Below are 18,802 nucleotides of genomic sequence, written 5' to 3' on the forward strand. Positions count from 1 at the left end.
GGTATTCAGCGACATTTTGAATTGTACTGCGCACGCTTTTTAAACTCAATTTCTATTCGTCGATCATTACCCGCCATTAATTTTAAATATTTAAAAATAATAACGTCGATTTTTTATTTTGGCATTTTTTTATTAATATTACAAAATTTTTTCTGCAAGAAAAAAATTTTTCCAGAGTTATATTTTTCTGGCTCTATTCTAATTATGGTCGTAAATTAATTTTGGTTGATCTTCTTTAACTGAAAAAGGATTATTAGTTTATTATTTTTTAAATTATTTTCCTTTATTATTATTAATAATAATAATAATTATTATTATTATAACTATTATTATTTTAACAAGTAGACAAATTTGGAAATATTTTCTCTCACTGACCTTCGCATTGAGTCTGACATTCTTCTAGAGTTGGGAAATTATTTTCATTTGCATCGCAACCTCCATAAATAAATTGCACACATTTATTTTCCTCGGAACTAAATCCAAATCGAGGGATACCAGCTCTGCATCTACCAGTTTTTAACGGTTGTAGACAGCCTAAAAAAAATAATTTTTTATTCGAAAATACTTGTTTTATATTGAGGAAGGAAAAATATTTCTTTTATTTCGAAAATTTAATACTCACTTGGCTTACAAGCTTCCAAGCAGTCTTTTAACGTATGAAAATTGTTTCCATTAGCTTCACAACCGCCGAAAATAAATAGAATACATTGATTTTTGGTTTTGTCGTAACCGTAACGATACAACGCAGCTCTGCAATTACCAGCTTTTAACGGCTCTGAACAAACTGAAAAAGAGAAATATTTTTTATTATTTCAAATTTTTGGATATTTCGAAAATGTGAAAAATGAAGAAAATCGATTTTTTTTCACTTTAAGGAAAGATTTTTCTTTTAAAAATAATATAAGTTTAATTCAATTAAATTTCACTGAAAAAAAACTCACCACTGTTTTCGGCAGAAATGAAAATATCTTTATTTAAAAAAACACAAAAAACGAAAAAGATTAGGCACAGTTTGAAAAACATTTTTGAAATATGTAAAGACTGTTTTGATAATTTTCTACGACTTTAACTAAAATGCAAAATTATAAATGGACTCATAAACATAAAATTTTCTTATATAAACTGCGATGAATGGAATTTTTATTAAAGGGGTCGAGATCTCATCCTTCCTCTTTAATCCGTATTATCAAAACAAGTCTTATGTAAAATTTATAATATATTTATTAATTTAATATTTATTAATTATTAATTTATTAATATATTTCTAATTAAAAAAATTAAATTATCGAAAAATTTATTTCTTAAATATTTTTCAAAGAATAAATAAAAAATACAACAGTAAAGAGAAGTTATCGACTATTCAACTTTATTTCGAACCGATGATAGCATATCTAAATATAAAACTTCCACCTTAGATATCTAATAATTAATATAAAAAAATCGACAGTCATATTCAAATAATGTTCATATCTTCAATCCCAGAATTTAAAATTTCTAAAAGAATTAACTATTTTCATAATTAAAACAAAAGCAATATTTCAATTAATATTCTCGTCATGAATTTATGTAAAGCATTTCAATTTATATTCTCTTTACGAATTCATTTTTTGCAATAAAAAAAAAACAACAACTACCGAGGCTAATTATCTTTATCTGTTGACAAAACATTTACTATTTAACAACTACTTCACATCGAGAAACTTCATTTTCGATTCACTTTAATTATTCCTGAAAAAAAAATCAAACAGAGATAATATTAATATAAAAATCCTCAAAGTTTTACAAGCATTTAATTCATTTTCTTTCTCCTCTCGCATTTTTTCCATATTTTTCAATTTCCAACATTATCTAATAAAAAATAATTTACGGAAAAAAATTTAGACGATAAATAATGATCTCGAATAAACAATATATAATTGATAATTTACTTGATATTTAAAAAAAAAGAAAAATAAAAATACCAATTCATAATCAACTGTATAACAAATTCATTATTATTTTTCCTATAAACTTTTGTTTTTCACTGAAATAAAAATTTTAAAGAAAATGTTTTTCCTGTATTTTTAAGTTTAAAACAGGAAAATTATTCCTTATTTACGTCTATACAATGTGAGATATTTAAAATTGAGGAAAAATAAATAATTAAATGTGTTATGCGCATTTGTAATAAATAACAAATCTAAATATAGTGCAATTTTCATAATGAATTTGTATCATTTTCCTTATCAAGGTATTATAAGAGAATTTTTTTTATACATAACGATGAAAAATATGCTAAAATGATTTAATCACACGATTTAAATAATTTCAATCAATTATTATAATATATTAACTATATATTATTTCCAATCAAATTGAAAATGAATGTAAATAAAATTTTTTGCCTTCAAATGTATTTATAGAAAAATGTTTTCTTGTCTAAAAAATAACTTCTAATTTTTATCTATATCTGTAAATAAAGGAAAAATTTTAATAAAATTTATCGCCAGAATTTATGAATAATATTTTTTTGGAACAATTCAATTATTTTTAATATAATTTCAATAAAATTTCTCGAAAGAATACAATTATTTTTCAAATATTAATTAAATACAATTATTTTCTAGAATTTTAACAAAAATTCAATTATTTTCGACAATTTTGATGAAATTCTTTTTAAAAAAATCATTATTATCAAAATTTTTAATAAAACTCCTTCAAAAAATTCAATTATTTTCAAAAATTCAGATAACATTTTTCGAAGCAATTTTCAATTATTTTTATGATTTGTAAAATCCTCCGCAAGAATTCAATTATTTTCATAAATAGGAAAATTCTTCGCAAGATTAAAATATTTTCATAAATAATAAAATTCTTCAAAGGAATTCAATTATTTTCATAAATTATCAAATGTTTCGGAGGAATTCAATTATTTTCAATAAAATTTTAATAAAATTTGTGGGAATAAATTCAATTATATTCAAGATAATTTTAAAAAAATTTCTCTAACAGGTTCAATTATTTTAAAAAATTTTTCGAAACAATTCAATTTGTTCTCAAAAGTTTTAAATAAAATTTTCGGTAAATTTCTATTATTTTCAAAATTTCCAATTAAATTTACTTTAAAAAATTACATTTCTTTTACGAAATTTAATGAAATTCTTTAAAAAAAAATGTAATTATTTACAAAAACTCTAATACAATTGTTTAAAAGAATTTAATTTTCTATAAATAATTTTAATATAATTTAATAAGAAAATCGTTAATGACAATTAATAATAAACGCAATTATTTTAGTAACTTAAATGAAAATCTTCATAAAATTCAATTACTTTCAAAATTTTCAGTAAAAATTATTAAAAAAAACTCCATTATTTTCAAGAAAATTGAAAAAAATTCTTCCAAACAGTTCAATTATTTTAAAGAATTTTAATAAAAATCTGTCCAAGAATAAAATTATTTTCAATACAATTTTAATTACATTTTCTCGAAAGAATTCAATTATTGAAAAAAATGTTGATAAAGTTCTTGAAATGAATTCAATTGTTTTCAAATTCTTTGATAATTATTTTGCAAAAATTCAATGATTTTCAGTACAATTTTTTTAAAATTATTTAATTGATTCAAAGAATTTTACTAAAATATTGAAAATAATTGAATTCTTATGAAGAATAGATAGGTACTGATTTTAAAGAATTTTAATAAAAATCTTGCTAAAAATTGAATTATTTTCATTACAATTTTGATTACATTTTCTCGAAAGAATTTAATTATTGAAAAAAATGTCTGATAAAATTTTTGATTACCGGAATACAACAATTATTAATATAGAAGAAGAAGATTTGTGACGCGGTCACGAAAAAGTTTTTAATTATGTTAATTTGAAACTCGCTTTTCCAAAAATTTTGTATGTAATGAAGAACTAAATATCAATAATTTGTAATAGTAATTGATTCTCTTTCTGTATTTTTATTCCAAAAATTATTATCTTAAATTTTTTGCTTCGTATAGGTACATTTCAGAATAATATTTGCATTTTTTACCATTCCTACAAAAAAAATTAACACAATCGTAAATTTTTAAAGAAAAATGGAAACTTGAAAGAAATATTTAATATTTGTTCCTTAAATAGATTGATTAAATTTAACTCGAATATTAAATGATGAAATGTCAATAAATGTTTCGTTGTAACGGTGATCCAAAATTACCTCTAAAATAATACCTCTAAAACACATGTATTTCGTCAACCAAACTTGTGATACACGATTACTATGTTGAAAACCTAGCCCTATATAATGCACCCTAAAACTAAGTAGAAGTTAGATATTCTCCGACCGTCAAAACTAACGTTTGATCACTTTGTGTAAAAGTTTAATAAAGTATATTTAAAATTTAAATCTTATTATTTATTTCACGTTCTACCCGTGACAATATAATTAAAAAAAAAATATTTAAGAAAATATTCATAAACATAAACTCGACAGCATCTAATTATTTTTTTGTATACATTTAAGAAGAATGATCTATTGATAAGAAACTTTCCTTATTGCAAAATACATATTAATGTAAGTCATTTATATACATATAATTACATAGTATCAATAACTTTTAACTTGCTATAAATATTGATCTGCCAATGATACTATTCATTATAAAAGCAGCACTACACTGGTGAATTAAAGATTAAATTTCAAGTTGAAAATTTAAATTTTCAGAAAAGCCAACTTATAAAGACAAGAAAAGAATGGATTTCAAATTCTTACCATCACTTTTCCTCCTGATTGCCCTTTCATCGGCTCATCAAATAAAATTGTACAACAATTGTCCCTTCTCCGTGTGGCCAGGAATTCAGGGAAATCCCGGACATCCTCATCTCGAAGGCGGTGGATTTCAATTGAATCAATATCAAGCCCGGACAATTGGCACGTCAAATAATTGGGCAGGCAGAATTTGGGCCCGGACAAAATGCGACGGTAATGGACATTGTGAGACTGGTGATTGTGGTAATAAGATCCAATGCAATGGTGCCGGTGGTGTACCACCGGTCTCTCTCGCTGAGATGACATTCACTGGAGCTGGAGGTCTTGATTTTTATGACATTTCCCTCGTTGATGGTTATAATTTACCTGTGAGAATGGTACCAACTGGTGGTTTCTCAGCATCTGGAGGTGGAAGATACGATTGTAAAGCTGCCGGTTGTCATGCTGATCTCAATGCCAAGTGTCCTAACGAATTGGCCGTAAAAGCAGGAGACTGGACTGTGGCTTGCAAAAGTGCATGTGCTGCATTCAATACTGATCAATATTGTTGTCGAGGAGCTCATAATACACCACAAACTTGTAAGAGTGAACATTGGCCCACGAATTATCCAGCTATCTTCAAGAGCGCCTGTCCAGATGCCTACAGGTATAACAATATTATTAGCAAATTATATTACGACAATAATTTATAACAAACAAAAATTAATAAGATTGAAAATAAAAAAAATAAATTAACGAATTACTAAATAAATAAATAAAAAAATAATAAAGTAATGATAATAACCAGGGTGTCCAGCGATTAGGGAAGTTTAATTCAAAGTTGGGAAAATTTCTAGAAATTTTTAAAAAATTTTAATTTGTTGTGAATTAAAAATTTTTTAATCTAACAAGACTTAAATGGTTTTTATTACTATTTGGTACAATTTTTTGTTAAATAAAACAGTATATTTTTGTCCCAAGAAAGCAGAAATAAGGTTAGTAAATAGTCAGGAAAAAAGTCAGAGAATTTTTTTCTTAATCCTTGCCGGACACCCTGATATCAATAGACTAATAAGATGATAATAATAATAATAATAATTCTTTTTTTCCAGTTACGCATACGATGATCAAACAAGTACTTTCACATGTCGACCAAGTCCATCTACCAACTATGACATCATCTTCTGCCCCTAAAAAATAAAACGTTTTTATCAAAATTACTGTATTCAAAATTTCCAATTTTCAATTTTTTTGCATTCGAAATCTTGTTTCTCCGTTTGCAATTAGAAAAAAATTTCTATTTAATTTTCTTCTATTTTAAATCTTATTTCTCCGTTTGCAATTTTATTTGATGTTTTTTTTAATTAACCATTCTTTTAAAAAGATATTCCGAACCTATTGAAATTAATTTATAAATAATGATTATTAATAATTACATAGTACTAAATTAATTAATCTATAATTAATCAGCTGATATTTAGTTAACTAATTGAATTAATTAATTTGAAATATATTTACATTTAAGGAAAAATAATAATTAAATGTGTTATGTGCATTTGTAATAAACTGACAAATATAAATATAGTGCAATGTCGATAAAAAATAAGTAAAATCATTGAAATTAACCTACATGATTTCAATAATTTCAATCAAATTGAAAGCGAATGTAAAGTAATTTTTTTCCTTTAAATGTGTTTGAAGAAAAATATTATTGTCTTTTCGTTTTGAAAATAAATTCTGCATTTATTTAAACAAATTGATTATATTTTCCTTTCTTGGACTAATTGTAACATTTTTTTTTTACTATTTATTAGCATTGTTAGTAAATATTACGCGCGCGAAACATGATATTCAATTTATTATTATTATGCAAATTATAAAATTTTTTTACAAATATAAACTTCAAATCTTGAATAATTTCAGAATACAAATTTTTAAAAATCACCCATTAAATACATAATTGATTATTGTTTATTATTTTCAAAAAATTAATAAAATTCGTCGCAAGAATTCAAGTACTATTCAAAATTGTGACAAATTCTTCGAAACAATTCAATTATTTTTATAAATAGTAAAAAATTCTTCGCAAGAATTAAATTATTTTCATAAATAATAAAATATTCTTCTCAGGAATTCAATTCAAACACGATTATTTTAAAAAGTTGGAAAAAAATTCTTTGTGTAATTCAATTACTTTCAAAATTTCTAATTATTGAAATTATTAAAAAAAACTACAATATTTTTAGAAAATTTAAAGAAATTCTTCAAAAGAATTTAATTATTTACAAAAACTGTAATAAAATTGTTGAAAAGAATTTAATTTTCTATCAATAATTTCAATAAAATTTAATAGTAAAATTATTGCTTACAATTATTATTAACAAATTTTAATACATTGAAAAAATTAAAGAAATTTGTTGAAAGAATTAAATTATTTTCAATATTTTAATAAAATTCCTCAAATTAATTAAATTATTTTAAAAAATTGTAAAAAAAATTCTGAGAAGAATTTAATTATTTTCCAAAAACTTTAATAAAATCAATAATAAAATTTTTAATTTTAATTATGTATTAACAAATATGATTTTTTTAAAAACATGAAAGAAATTCTTCATAAAATCCAATTAATCAAAAATAAAAGTCAAAGAAATTCTTCAAAAGAATTTAATTAGAATTTCCAAAGTTTTAATAAATTTCTTCGCAAGATTTCTATTCTTTTCATAAATAATAAAATTTCTCGAAGAAATTCTTTTTTTAAATTTTTTTGGTAAAATTCTCTGCACGAATTGAATGATTATCTATTGATAATTGATTGATTAAATTGATTTTAAAAATGATTGATTTTAAAATTCATTGATTTTAAATTCATTCATTGATTTTAAAATTCAAAAAATTAAAAAAAATTATTTTAAAAGTTAGGAAAGTTTAATTTAGTATAAATTCCTAATATTTTGTTTAGACAACAATTAAAAAGACTTTCTGGCGACAATCTAATGTTTGCAAACCGAAGACATTTTTTCCTTCAAAATAACTAAACATTTTTTCAATTTACAAATACTGAGAGTCTTTGAAAATTTTATTTATTATTATAAAATGTCAAGAAAATTATCTTTTACCGAGTGATAAATTTTACAAATATTTTATTTATTATTATTATTATTTGTTATTTATTTATTTTCAAATTAAATTAATTTTTATAACAAGGAGAAAAGGGGGGAATAAACATGATTTTCGGTGTTTTAGGAGATTCCATTAATTTAAGGGAATAAAAAAGAGGATTAACTGTGATCCTAACAGTGACGCACCCAGATGTGCTCACTGGTATTCAAGTGTGCGAGTTATCGAATTAGGTAGCTCAATTGTTGAAATAAATATTTAGAAAAATATCCATAAACGCATACCTCAGAACATTTAATTGTTTTTCTATTATGCAAAAGAATAATCTATTGATAAGCAACTTTCCTTATTGCAAATGGATAGTAATTGTAAGTAACTCAGATACATAATTAAATAATATCAATAAATTCTAACATGCTATAAATATGGATCTGACAGTGGTACTATGCACTATAAAACTAGCACTACATAGGTGCATTAAAGCACAGATATTGAGTTTTTCAATTTTCAAAAAAAGATAAATTAAAAAGAAGAAGAAATGGATTTCAAATTCTTACCATTACTTTTCCTCCTGATTGCCCTCTCATCGGCTCATCGAATAAGATTATACAACAAGTGTCCATTCACAGTATGGGCGGGAATTCAGGGTAATCCCGGACATCCTCATCTCGAAGGCGGTGGATTTCAATTAAATTCACGTGCTGCCCGTACAATCGGCACGGCAAATAATTGGGCAGGCAGAGTTTGGGGCAGGACCAATTGCGATGGTCGAGGACATTGTCAGACTGGCGATTGTGGTAATAAAATCCAATGCAATGGTGCTGGTGGTGTACCACCGGTTACTCTTGCTGAAATGACATTCACTGGAGCTGGAGGTCTTGATTTCTATGACATTTCCCTCGTCGACGGTTATAATTTACCCATGAAAATGGCACCAACTGGTGGATTCAAGCAATCCGGAGGTGGAAAATACGACTGTAAAGCTGCTGGTTGTAATTCTGATCTCAACGCTAAGTGTCCCAACGAATTAGCCGTAAAAGCAGGAGGAAGGACTGTGGCCTGCAAAAGTGCATGTCTTGCGTTCAATACTGATCAATACTGTTGTCGAGGAGCTCATGGTACACCACAAACATGTAAGAGTAAAGATTGGCCCAAGAATTATCCAGCTATCTTCAAGACCGCCTGTCCAGATGCCTACAGGTATGAATAATATTATTAGCAAATTTTATTAAAATACAATCATCATTTTTAACAATAAATATAATAATAATGGAAATAAGAAAATAAAAATAATAATATCAACAATCAAATAATAATAATAAGACAATAATAACAATAATAGTAAAAATAATAATAATAATAGTAAAAATAATAATAATAATAATAATAATAATAATAATAATAATAATAATAATAATAATAATAATAATAATAATAATAATAATACTTTTTTTCCAGTTACGCTTACGATGATCAAACCAGCACCTTCACCTGTCGACCTAGTCCAGCCACCAACTATGACATCATCTTCTGCCCCTAAAAAAAGAAGTTCTCATAAAAATTACTCTATTCAAAATTCCTAAATTTCAATTTTATTGTATTCGAAATGTTGCTTCTCCATTGTAACTTTATGTGATGTTTTTCTTAATTTACCAATTTTTTTAAAAAGATATCCCGAACTTGTGAAATAATATTGTAAATAACTGTTATTTATAATTACTTAATATTCAATTAATTAATTTATAATTAATCAGCTGATATTTAGTTAATTAATTGAATTAAATAATTTTAAATATTTAATCTTGAGTAAAAATAACAATTATTTGTAATAAATAATAAATCTAAATTTATAGTGAAATTTTCATAAAGAATGTGTATAATAAAATTTTTCTCATTAATGTGTATAAGAGATTTTTTGAATATAGTCTCGACAAAAAGTCAAATCCAAAATATCCCAAAAAAAAATCCAAAGTACAAAAAGTGAAAATGTCCAGAGTAAAAAAATCCAAAATAAATAGTAAAAACTGTATGTTTCCTTGATATATTTACAAAAAATAAATCATTCGCATTTTATTTAAATAAAATGATGTCTTTCAAGTTTATTCGGTTTATATTCACCTTTACAATTTTTTTTATTTTTTGGAAAAAAATTACTTGAAACAAATAATTTGAAAATAATAATTATTAAAAAAAATAATTAAAATTAATAAAATTAATTAACATTTTTAAAAATGATTAAAAAATTATTTAACTATCTATTTATTTACTTATTTATGTATTTTCTACCAATACAGAATTCAATTAATTTCAATACAATTTTAATAACAATTCAATAATTAAATTCTTAATAATAATTATTGTCAGACACGATTATTCTAACAAGTTAGAAAAGATTCTGTGTTTAATTCAATTATTTTAAAAATTTTCCATTAGAATTATTAAAAAAACTACATTGTCATAAGAAAAAACTTAAATAAATCCTACAAAAGAACTTAATTTTGTATCAATAATTTTAATAAAATTTAATAGTCAAATTATTAATTAAAATTATTAACAAAATCGATTATATTAAAAAAATTGAAGAAATTTTTTGAAACAATTCCTTTATTGTCAAAAAACTTTAATAGTATCTATTCTTCAAAAGAATTCAATTACTTTCAATATATAAATAAAATTCCTTGAATTAATTAAATAATTTTATAAAATTGTAATAAAATTTTGAGAAGAATTTAAATAAATTGAATAAAATTCAATAATCAAATTTTGAATTTTAATTATTATCGGACACGATTATTTTACAAAAGTTGGAAAAAATTTCCAATTAAAATTAAAAAAAATACATTATTTAAAAAAAAAAATTCAAAGAAATTCTTTAAATGAATTTAATCCCATTTTTCGAAAAATTCATTAAAATTCTTTGCAGGAATTCAAATATTCTCATGAAAAATAAAAATCTTCGAAAAAATTGAGTTATTTTCAAATTTTTTGCAAGACTGGAATAAAGAATTCAATGATTTTTAAAATACATTTATTTCAAAATTGAGAATATTTAAAAAAGAAAAATTCTTTAAAAAGTTAAAAATAATTAGAGGGCTCAATTGATGAAATAAATATTAAGAAAAATATTTATAAACACGTCCTCGACAACTTTAATTATGTTTTTTATTATTCAAAAGAATGATCTGTTGATAAGAAAGTTTCCTTATTGCAGAAACATGGTAATTGTGAGTCATTTAGATACAAATAATTATATAGTACTAATAACTTTTAACTTGCTATAAATATGGACCTGACAGTGGTATTATTCACTATAAGACAAGGTGCATTGAAGCATAGAGATTGAGTTTCAAAGTTGAGAATTTAAATTTCCAAAAAAAGCCAACTTAAAGAGAAGAAAATATGGATTTAAAATTCTTACCATCACTTTTCTTGGTGATTGCCCTTTCAACGGCTCATCAATTAAAAATAATCAACAATTGTCCATTCACAGTATGGGTGGGAATTCAGGGAAATCCTGGAAAGCCTCATCTCGAAGGCGGTGGATTTCAATTGAATTCACGTGCTTCCAAGACAATTGGCACTGCAAATGATTGGGCAGGCAGACTTTGGGGCAGGACCAACTGCAACGCTCAAGGACATTGTGAGACTGGCGATTGTGGTAATAAAATTCAATGCAATGGTGCCGGTGGTGTACCACCGGTCACTCTCGCTGAGATGACATTCAGTGGAGCTGGAGGTCTTGATTTTTATGACGTTTCCCTCGTCGACGGTTATAATTTACCCATGAAAATGGCACCAACTGGTGGATTCAAGCAATCCGGAGGTGGAAAATACGACTGTAAAGCTGCTGGTTGTAATTCTGATCTCAACGCTAAGTGTCCCAACGAATTAGCCGTAAAAGCAGGAGGAAGGACTGTGGCCTGCAAAAGTGCATGTCTTGCGTTCAATACTGATCAATATTGTTGTCGAGGAGCTCATGGTACACCACAAACATGTAAGAGTAAAGATTGGCCCAAGAATTATCCAGCTATCTTCAAGAGCGCCTGTCCAGATGCCTACAGGTATAACAATATTATTAGCAAATTATATTAAAATACTATTATTTATAACAAGAAAAATAAGAATGAAAATAACTAAATGTGAAATATGAATTATGAAAATATCACGTCGGTGAAGTTTACAACATTTTTTATCAACGATTGCAAGAAATATAAAATATTTTTCTTGACAAAAACAATAAAATGTTTTGTTCAGAAATTTTTCTATTTCAAATTTTATTGATGAAAAAAATTCACGAGAGTTTTTTTGTGCAAAAATATGTAAAAATTTTGAATAGAAAATATTTTTTGTTTTAAATCGTTGATTATAAACGTTGTGAACTTCACCGAAGTAAAATATCTAACTAATAACTAAATAAATAGAAAATAATAAACTAATTATAATAACAATAAACTGATAAGATGATAATAATAATAATAATAATAATAATAATAATAATAATAATTTTTCCAGTTATGCATACGATGATGAAAAAAGCACCTTTACCTGTAAACCTAATCCAGCCACCAACTATGACATCAAATTCTGCCCCTAAAAAAGTGAATAGTATTTATCAAAATTACTTCATTCAATATTTCAAAATGTCAATTTTGTTATATTCGAAATCTTCTTTCTCCGTTAACAATGTTATCTAATGTTTTTATTAATTGACCAATTTTTTTTTAAAAAGATATTTTGTATCTAGTGAAATGAATTGTAAATAATATGTTATTAATTACTTAATACTCAGTTAATTAATTTATAATTTATCAACTGATATTTAGTTAATTAATTGAATTATTTAATTTAAAATATTTAAAGTTGAGGAAAAATAATAAGGATTTTGTAATAATGACAAATCTAAATAAAGTGCAAATTTTACAATAAATTTGTATCATTTTCCTTATTAAGGTGCGTAAAAGAGAATTTTTTTATACATATCGATAAATAATATTTTTTTCATATATACAATATATTAATAGTCGTTGTCTTTTCGCAGGTTGAAGTTAGTTTTTGTTTGCTTTTTTATATATCTTAAGTTTTTTTGATAAGTTTTCCTTTTTAAATGATTTGAATTAAAAATTAATATACCTACATTTAAAATGATTGATATTTTGCTGATAATTTTATCAAAGTTATTGAAAGTGACGGAATTCCTTTAAAGAATTTTAGTAACAGTTTTAAAAATAATTAAATTATTTCGAGGAATTTAATTAAATGTGTATTCAAAATAATTTAATTCTCACAAATATTGTTATTATTTATAAAAATAATTAAATTTTTTCGAAGAATAGTATTAAAGTTCTCGACAATATTTTCTTTAAATTTTTAAGAAAATTTTTCAAAAGAATCCAATTATTTTCTAAAATTCTAATAAATCCTTTGAAACAATTGAATTATTTTTATAAGTAGTAAAATTCATTGCAAAAATAAAATTATTTTTTATAAATAATAAAATTCTTCTCATTAAATTTATTGATAGAAAATTAAATTCTTAGAATTTTATTACAATTTTTTAAAATAAATTAATTCATTCTATACAAATTTTATAAAAATTTTACTGAAAATAATATTAAAATTCATTTGAGGAAACTTATTATTTATGGAAATAATTAAATTATTATAGAGCAATTTATCAAAACTTTTGAGAATTGAATTCTCTCGAAAAAGTTTTATACAATTTTTAAAAATAATTGAATCTTTTCGAGATTTTTTATTGAAAACCAAATTGAATTCTTGCAAAGAATATTATTACAATTTTTGAAAAGAAAACAAACAATTAGAAAAAAATAATTTATATATGAAGTTATTTTTAAAATTTTTGAATCAGAAATTATTTTTTAAAGGTACTTTGTTTCTACTCTCTACTTAAAACATAGGTATTTTGCAATCATTTTCACAAAAAATTAGTTTATTCAACTTTGAGTGAAAGATTCAAGGAAATATTCATACACACGTAACTGACAGCTTTTAATTATTTTCTTTTATATTTAAAAGAATGATCAGTTGATAAGATACTTTCCTTATTGCAAAATGTATTGTTAAAAACAACATTTACGTGTTATAAATATTGATCTGATATTGATACAATTCATTATTAAAAAAGCACTACCCTGGTGCATTAAAACTTGGAGTTTGAGTTATTAAAAAAAATGGATTTCAAATTCTTACCATTACTTTTCCTCCTGATTACCCTCTCATCGGCTCATCAAATAAGATTATTTAATAACTGCCCATTCACCGTGTGGCCAGGAATTCAGGGTAATCCTGGAAAGGCTCATCTCGAAGGCGGTGGATTTCAATTGAATTCACGTGCTGCCCGTGTAATTCGTACGCCAAATAATTGGGCAGGCAGAGTTTGGGGCAGGACCACATGCGATGGTCGAGGTATTTGTCAGACTGGTGGTTGTGGTAATAGAATCCAATGCAATGGTGCTGGTGGTGTACCACCGGTCACTCTCGCTGAGATGACATTCAGTGGAGCTGGAGGTCTTGATTTCTACGATATTTCCCTCGTCGACGGTTACAATTTACCTTTGAGAATGGTACCAACTGGAGGATTCCGACTATCTGGTGGTGGAAGATACGACTGTAAAGCTGCTGGTTGTCATGCTGATCTGAATGCCAGGTGTCCCAACGAATTAGCCGTTAGATCAGGACGATCGACTGTTGCTTGCAAAAGTGCATGTCTTGCGTTCAATACTGATCAATATTGTTGTCGAGGAGCTTTTAATACACCACGAACTTGCAGGAGTCAAAATTGGCCAAGAAATTATCCTGCTATCTTCAAGAGTGCCTGCCCGGATGCCTACAGGTATTAAAATATTATCAGCAAATTATATTAAAATACAACCATAATTTATAACAATAAAAATAAGAATGAAAATGAAAAAATAAATAAACTAATAACTAAATAAATAAGTAAAATAAATAACTAAATAAAAAATAATAAACTAATTGTAATAACATCAAACTAATAAGATAACAATAATAATGTTAATACTTGTTTTCCAGTTACGCCTACGATGATCAAACAAGCACCTTTACCTGTCGACCTAGTCCAGCTACCAATTATGACATCATCTTCTGCCCCTAAAAAATTAATAATTTTTATCAAAATTACAGCATTCAAATTTTCGATTTTTTAATTTTGTTATATTCGAAATCTTGTTTCTCCGTTTCAATTCTACTTGGTTAGTTCTTTCCATTCACCAATTTTTTTTAAATACATTACGAACCTGGTGAAATAAATTCTAAATAGCAGAATTATTTATTACCTAATACTCAATTAATTAATTTATAATTAATCAACTGATATTTAGTTAATTAATTGAATTGATTAATTTGAAATATTTAATGTCGAGGAAAAATAATAATTTAATGTGTTATTCGCATTTGTAATAAATATTAAATCAAAATATAGTGTAATAAAAATTTTATATTGAATTTGTATCATTATCTGTATTAAGATATTCTTTTTTCCTCAAATGTGAGCTATTAGACAAATATTGTATTTTCGTTTTAAAAATAATTTCAAAATTCATTTCTTCAAAAGTAATAAAGACAAGAAATATTCAAAAATTTTGCGTCTTTGATTAAATTTTCTCTTCTTTGATAAATTACGGTGAAAGAAATGATTTTTATTTTTTTCACAGATTTTCCAAAATTTTCATAATTTATACTAAATTATTGTTTCCTCGCCTCGGAAGAAATTTTTTTCATTTGATAATTACTTATTTTAAATTTTCAATGTTAGAAACTATTTTAAAAAAATTTCTACAAGATCCAAGACGAGGAAAGCAGTGATTTTGATTTGCTTAGTCACTGATTTTCCAAAAGTCCCGGAATTTCAAATAAGTTATTATTTCTTCACCGCGGAAGCAATTTTTTCTTTTTGCTATATAATTGTTTCTTTTAATGTTACAAGCCATTTAAAAATTTTCAACATGATCTACGACGGTGAATGCAGTGATTTTTATTTCCTTATCACGGATTTTTCAAAATTCCTGGAATTTGACTAAATTTTTGTTTCCTCAACTCGAAAACAATTTTTTTCTTTTGCTAATTGTTTATTTTAATAACAGAAGCCATTTAAAAAATAGCAAGAAAATCCATGACGGTGAAAGCAGTGATTTTGATTCTTTTTCAATAACAGATTTATTTGGAATTCCGCAAGATTTTTGAAAAATTCATGATAAAAAATCAAAATTACTGCTTTCTCCACCTTGGATTCTCTTGCAATTATTTTTAAATTACTTTTAATTTAAAAATAAACAATTATCAACAAGAAAAGATTGCTTCTAAAACAAGAAAATAATAATTTTTCATAACGCGGTGCAAAAAAGGGCACTTTTTTGCACCTTGTTATGAAAACTATCGCTCGTGACAACTGCTCGCACTCGTTACGAAATATACTATAGTTGAAATTCCATGATACAAAAAATTAAAATCACTGCTTTCCCTGATTTGGATCCTTTAGCAATTTTTTTTAAAGAAACATTAAAATATACAATTAAGAAAAGAAAAAATTTTCGTCATATAAAATTTGATGACTTCAGTTTCATATAAACTGTAATTTTATGTATGTAATAGTTAAAATAAATATTTCGAAAAATATTGATAAACAAATACAGGACAGCTTTTTAAATTATTATTTTATCCTTAAAAGAATGATCAATTGATAAGAAATTTTCCTCATTGCAAATTACATTGTTAAAAATAACATTTAACATGTTATAAATATAGATCTCACGCAGTGATACAGATCATAAAAAAAAGAACTACCCTCGTGAATTGAAGCATAGAGTTTGAGTTTATTCAATTTTAAAAAAAAACTAACTTGAAAGGAAGAAAAAAATGTATTTAAAATTCTTACCACTACTTTTTCTATTCATTGCTCTTTCATCGGCTCATCAAATAAGATTAATCAATAGTTGTCAATTTAATTTGTGGCCAGGCATCCAGGGTAATGCCGGACATGAACATCTAAGAGAAGGTGGATTTGAATTGAAAGCATTTACTCGCCAAGAACTTGTTGTGCCAAATAATTGGAAAGGCAAAATTTGGGCCAGGACCAAATGCGATGGTCGAGGACGTTGTGAGACTGGTGGTTGTGGCAATAGAATCAAATGCAATGGTGCTGCTGGTGCACCGCCTGTTACTCTCGCTGAGATAACATTCGGTGGAGGTGGAGGTCGTGATTTTTATGAAATTACCCTCGTCAATGGTTACAATCTACCTATGATAATGGTACCAATTAATGGAAACCGACCATTCGCTGCTGGAAGATTTGACTGTAAAGCTGCTGGATGTAAATATGATCTCGACGCCAGGTGTCCTACAGAATTAGCAGCAAGGTCAGGACGAAAGACAATCGGTTGCAAAACTGCATGTGCTGTATTCAATACCGATCAATATTGTTGTCGGAGAGCTTTTAATTCAGCAAGAACTTGCAGGAGTCAAAATTGGCCCAAAAATTATGCAGCTATCTTCAAAGGGGCCTGTCCAGATGCCACCAGGTATGACAATCTATATTAATAAATTATGTTAAATTATTACTATACTATAATTTATAACAAGAAAAATAAGAATGAAAATAAAAAAGTAAATAAACAAATAAATAATAAACTAATTAAAGTAACAATAAACTAATGAGTTAATAATAATACTTGTTTTCCAGTTATGCATACGATGATCAAAGAAGCACTTTCTCCTGTCGACCAGATCCATCTACTACTTATGAAATTTACTTCTGCCCCTAAAAAAGAAGTTCTTATCAAAATTACTATATTCAAAATTCCTAAATTTCAATTTTATTGTATTCAGAATGTAGCTTCTCCGTTGCAATTTTATGTGATGCTTTCCTCAATTAACAAATTTTTTTGAAAGATATTCCGAAGCTAGTGAAATAAATTGTAAATAAATAACAGTTAATTAAATTAATTAAAATTAAATCTATGCAAAAATTCAATTATTTTTAATACCTACAATTTTAATAAAATTATTTTATTTTCTAAAATTTTAATAAATCCTTAGAAAGAATTAAATTTTTTTTATTTTTAATAAAATTTTTCAATAGAATTCTATTCTATTCTTCGAAACTATTCAATTTTTATTTCAATAATAGTAAAATTTTTCATAGGAATTTTATTATTTTCAATACAATTTTTAAAGACTTCAATAATTGAATATTTAACTATAATTATTAACAGACACGATTATTTTAAAAAGTTGGAAAAAGTTCTTCGTTTAATTCAATTATTTTCAATTAAAATTAAAACTTATACCGAAACGTCAGTTTTTGTAAAGATTTTTAATTAACCTGACCGTTTGACTAAAACAATTGATAATATTTTAATATTTTCTCCAAATTAAAATTATTCAAAAAACTACTTTATTTAAAAAAAAAAAAAGCTTAAAAAATGCTTCAAAAGAATTTAATAAATTATTTACAAAAACTCTAATAAAATTGTTTAAAAATGTTGAATTTTCTATCAATAATATAAATACAATTTTTATAGTAAAATTATTAATTATAATTATTAACAAAATCGATTATATTCGAAAAATTAAAGTTATTTCTTTGAAAGAATTCAATTATTATCAAAATGCTATTAAATTTTTTCAAAAAAGTTAATTCTACAGAATTATTAGTTAAAAGTATAAAAAATTAAAATTTTCAAAGAATTTAATTTGAAACCATTTCAAATTTCAATTATAATAAATTTAATTATGAATTCAAATAATTGAAAACCTAAAAGGAATTTTATTATTTATGAAAATAATTAAATGTTTGCGTAGAATTTTATTAACATTTTCTTGAATAATTGAATTCTTTTGAAAAATTTTATTAAAATAGATATTGAAAGTCATTGAGTGAGGAAAATTTTTTAGTAATTGAAATTTTGCAAATAATTTTATTAAAATTA

General features: G+C 24.7%; 6 protein-coding genes and 1 long non-coding RNA gene across 7 annotated transcripts; 5 read left to right on the forward strand and 2 right to left on the reverse strand.

Annotated features, from left to right (window-relative positions):
- Positions 1 to 109: 109 nt before the first annotated feature.
- Positions 110 to 1,102, reverse strand: LOC122508442 (U-actitoxin-Avd3f-like). Its single transcript, XM_043621798.1, has 4 exons — positions 942 to 1,102; positions 623 to 784; positions 376 to 534; positions 110 to 239 (listed from the first exon to the last, which is right to left on the reverse strand). Exons 1-4 carry the CDS (start codon positions 1,021 to 1,023, stop codon positions 199 to 201), a joined length of 444 nt encoding a protein of 147 aa, XP_043477733.1. The 5' UTR covers positions 1,024 to 1,102; the 3' UTR covers positions 110 to 198.
- Positions 1,103 to 4,616: 3,514 nt separating this feature from the next.
- On the forward strand, positions 4,617 to 6,004 carry LOC122508351 (pathogenesis-related protein 5-like). The gene is made up of 2 exons (XM_043621642.1): positions 4,617 to 5,385; positions 5,831 to 6,004. Exons 1-2 carry the CDS (start codon positions 4,724 to 4,726, stop codon positions 5,910 to 5,912), a joined length of 744 nt encoding a protein of 247 aa, XP_043477577.1. The 5' UTR covers positions 4,617 to 4,723; the 3' UTR covers positions 5,913 to 6,004.
- A 2,244-nt stretch (positions 6,005 to 8,248) lies between these two features.
- Positions 8,249 to 9,588, forward strand: LOC122508353 (pathogenesis-related protein 5-like). Its single transcript, XM_043621645.1, has 2 exons — positions 8,249 to 9,035; positions 9,294 to 9,588. The coding sequence occupies exons 1-2, from the start codon at positions 8,374 to 8,376 to the stop codon at positions 9,373 to 9,375; spliced, it is 744 nt and encodes a 247-aa protein (XP_043477580.1). The 5' UTR covers positions 8,249 to 8,373; the 3' UTR covers positions 9,376 to 9,588.
- Positions 8,891 to 11,390, reverse strand: LOC122508354. Its single transcript, XR_006302220.1, has 3 exons — positions 11,254 to 11,390; positions 9,283 to 9,371; positions 8,891 to 9,029 (listed from the first exon to the last, which is right to left on the reverse strand). It is a non-coding gene; the product is annotated as an uncharacterized LOC122508354 (long non-coding RNA).
- Positions 11,133 to 12,759, forward strand: LOC122508352 (pathogenesis-related protein 5-like). The gene is made up of 2 exons (XM_043621644.1): positions 11,133 to 11,896; positions 12,348 to 12,759. Exons 1-2 carry the CDS (start codon positions 11,235 to 11,237, stop codon positions 12,427 to 12,429), a joined length of 744 nt encoding a protein of 247 aa, XP_043477579.1. The 5' UTR covers positions 11,133 to 11,234; the 3' UTR covers positions 12,430 to 12,759.
- Positions 12,760 to 13,964: 1,205 nt separating this feature from the next.
- On the forward strand, positions 13,965 to 15,157 carry LOC122508356 (pathogenesis-related protein 5-like). Its single transcript, XM_043621649.1, has 2 exons — positions 13,965 to 14,688; positions 14,889 to 15,157. The coding sequence occupies exons 1-2, from the start codon at positions 14,027 to 14,029 to the stop codon at positions 14,968 to 14,970; spliced, it is 744 nt and encodes a 247-aa protein (XP_043477584.1). The 5' UTR covers positions 13,965 to 14,026; the 3' UTR covers positions 14,971 to 15,157.
- Positions 15,158 to 16,730: 1,573 nt separating this feature from the next.
- On the forward strand, positions 16,731 to 17,827 carry LOC122508524 (pathogenesis-related protein 5-like). The gene is made up of 2 exons (XM_043621937.1): positions 16,731 to 17,392; positions 17,554 to 17,827. Exons 1-2 carry the CDS (start codon positions 16,731 to 16,733, stop codon positions 17,633 to 17,635), a joined length of 744 nt encoding a protein of 247 aa, XP_043477872.1. The 3' UTR covers positions 17,636 to 17,827.
- The last annotated feature ends 975 nt before the right edge of the window (positions 17,828 to 18,802 follow it).

This window comes from Leptopilina heterotoma, unplaced genomic scaffold (genome assembly GCF_015476425.1).
Source record: "Leptopilina heterotoma isolate Lh14 unplaced genomic scaffold, ASM1547642v1 Lhet_54, whole genome shotgun sequence".
NCBI lineage: Eukaryota > Metazoa > Arthropoda > Insecta > Hymenoptera > Figitidae > Leptopilina > Leptopilina heterotoma.

Excerpts from the sequence above, each read along its gene's own strand:
- LOC122508356 (XM_043621649.1), top strand. The coding sequence starts at position 14,027 with ATGGATTTCAAATTCTTACCATTACTTTTCCTCCTGATTACCCTCTCA. Across the intron at positions 14,689-14,888 it reads GCCTGCCCGGATGCCTACAG|TTACGCCTACGATGATCAAA; the intron begins GTATTAAAATAT and ends CTTGTTTTCCAG.
- LOC122508351 (XM_043621642.1), top strand. The coding sequence starts at position 4,724 with ATGGATTTCAAATTCTTACCATCACTTTTCCTCCTGATTGCCCTTTCA. Across the intron at positions 5,386-5,830 it reads GCCTGTCCAGATGCCTACAG|TTACGCATACGATGATCAAA; the intron begins GTATAACAATAT and ends CTTTTTTTCCAG.
- LOC122508442 (XM_043621798.1), bottom strand. The coding sequence starts at position 1,023 with ATGTTTTTCAAACTGTGCCTAATCTTTTTCGTTTTTTGTGTTTTTTTA. Across the intron at positions 535-622 it reads CTTGGAAGCTTGTAAGCCAA|GCTGTCTACAACCGTTAAAA; the intron begins GTGAGTATTAAA and ends TATTTTTTTTAG. Across the intron at positions 240-375 it reads ATGTCAGACTCAATGCGAAG|TTAAAGAAGATCAACCAAAA; the intron begins GTCAGTGAGAGA and ends ATCCTTTTTCAG.
- LOC122508352 (XM_043621644.1), top strand. The coding sequence starts at position 11,235 with ATGGATTTAAAATTCTTACCATCACTTTTCTTGGTGATTGCCCTTTCA. Across the intron at positions 11,897-12,347 it reads GCCTGTCCAGATGCCTACAG|TTATGCATACGATGATGAAA; the intron begins GTATAACAATAT and ends TAATTTTTCCAG.
- LOC122508353 (XM_043621645.1), top strand. The coding sequence starts at position 8,374 with ATGGATTTCAAATTCTTACCATTACTTTTCCTCCTGATTGCCCTCTCA. Across the intron at positions 9,036-9,293 it reads GCCTGTCCAGATGCCTACAG|TTACGCTTACGATGATCAAA; the intron begins GTATGAATAATA and ends CTTTTTTTCCAG.
- LOC122508524 (XM_043621937.1), top strand. The coding sequence starts at position 16,731 with ATGTATTTAAAATTCTTACCACTACTTTTTCTATTCATTGCTCTTTCA. Across the intron at positions 17,393-17,553 it reads GCCTGTCCAGATGCCACCAG|TTATGCATACGATGATCAAA; the intron begins GTATGACAATCT and ends CTTGTTTTCCAG.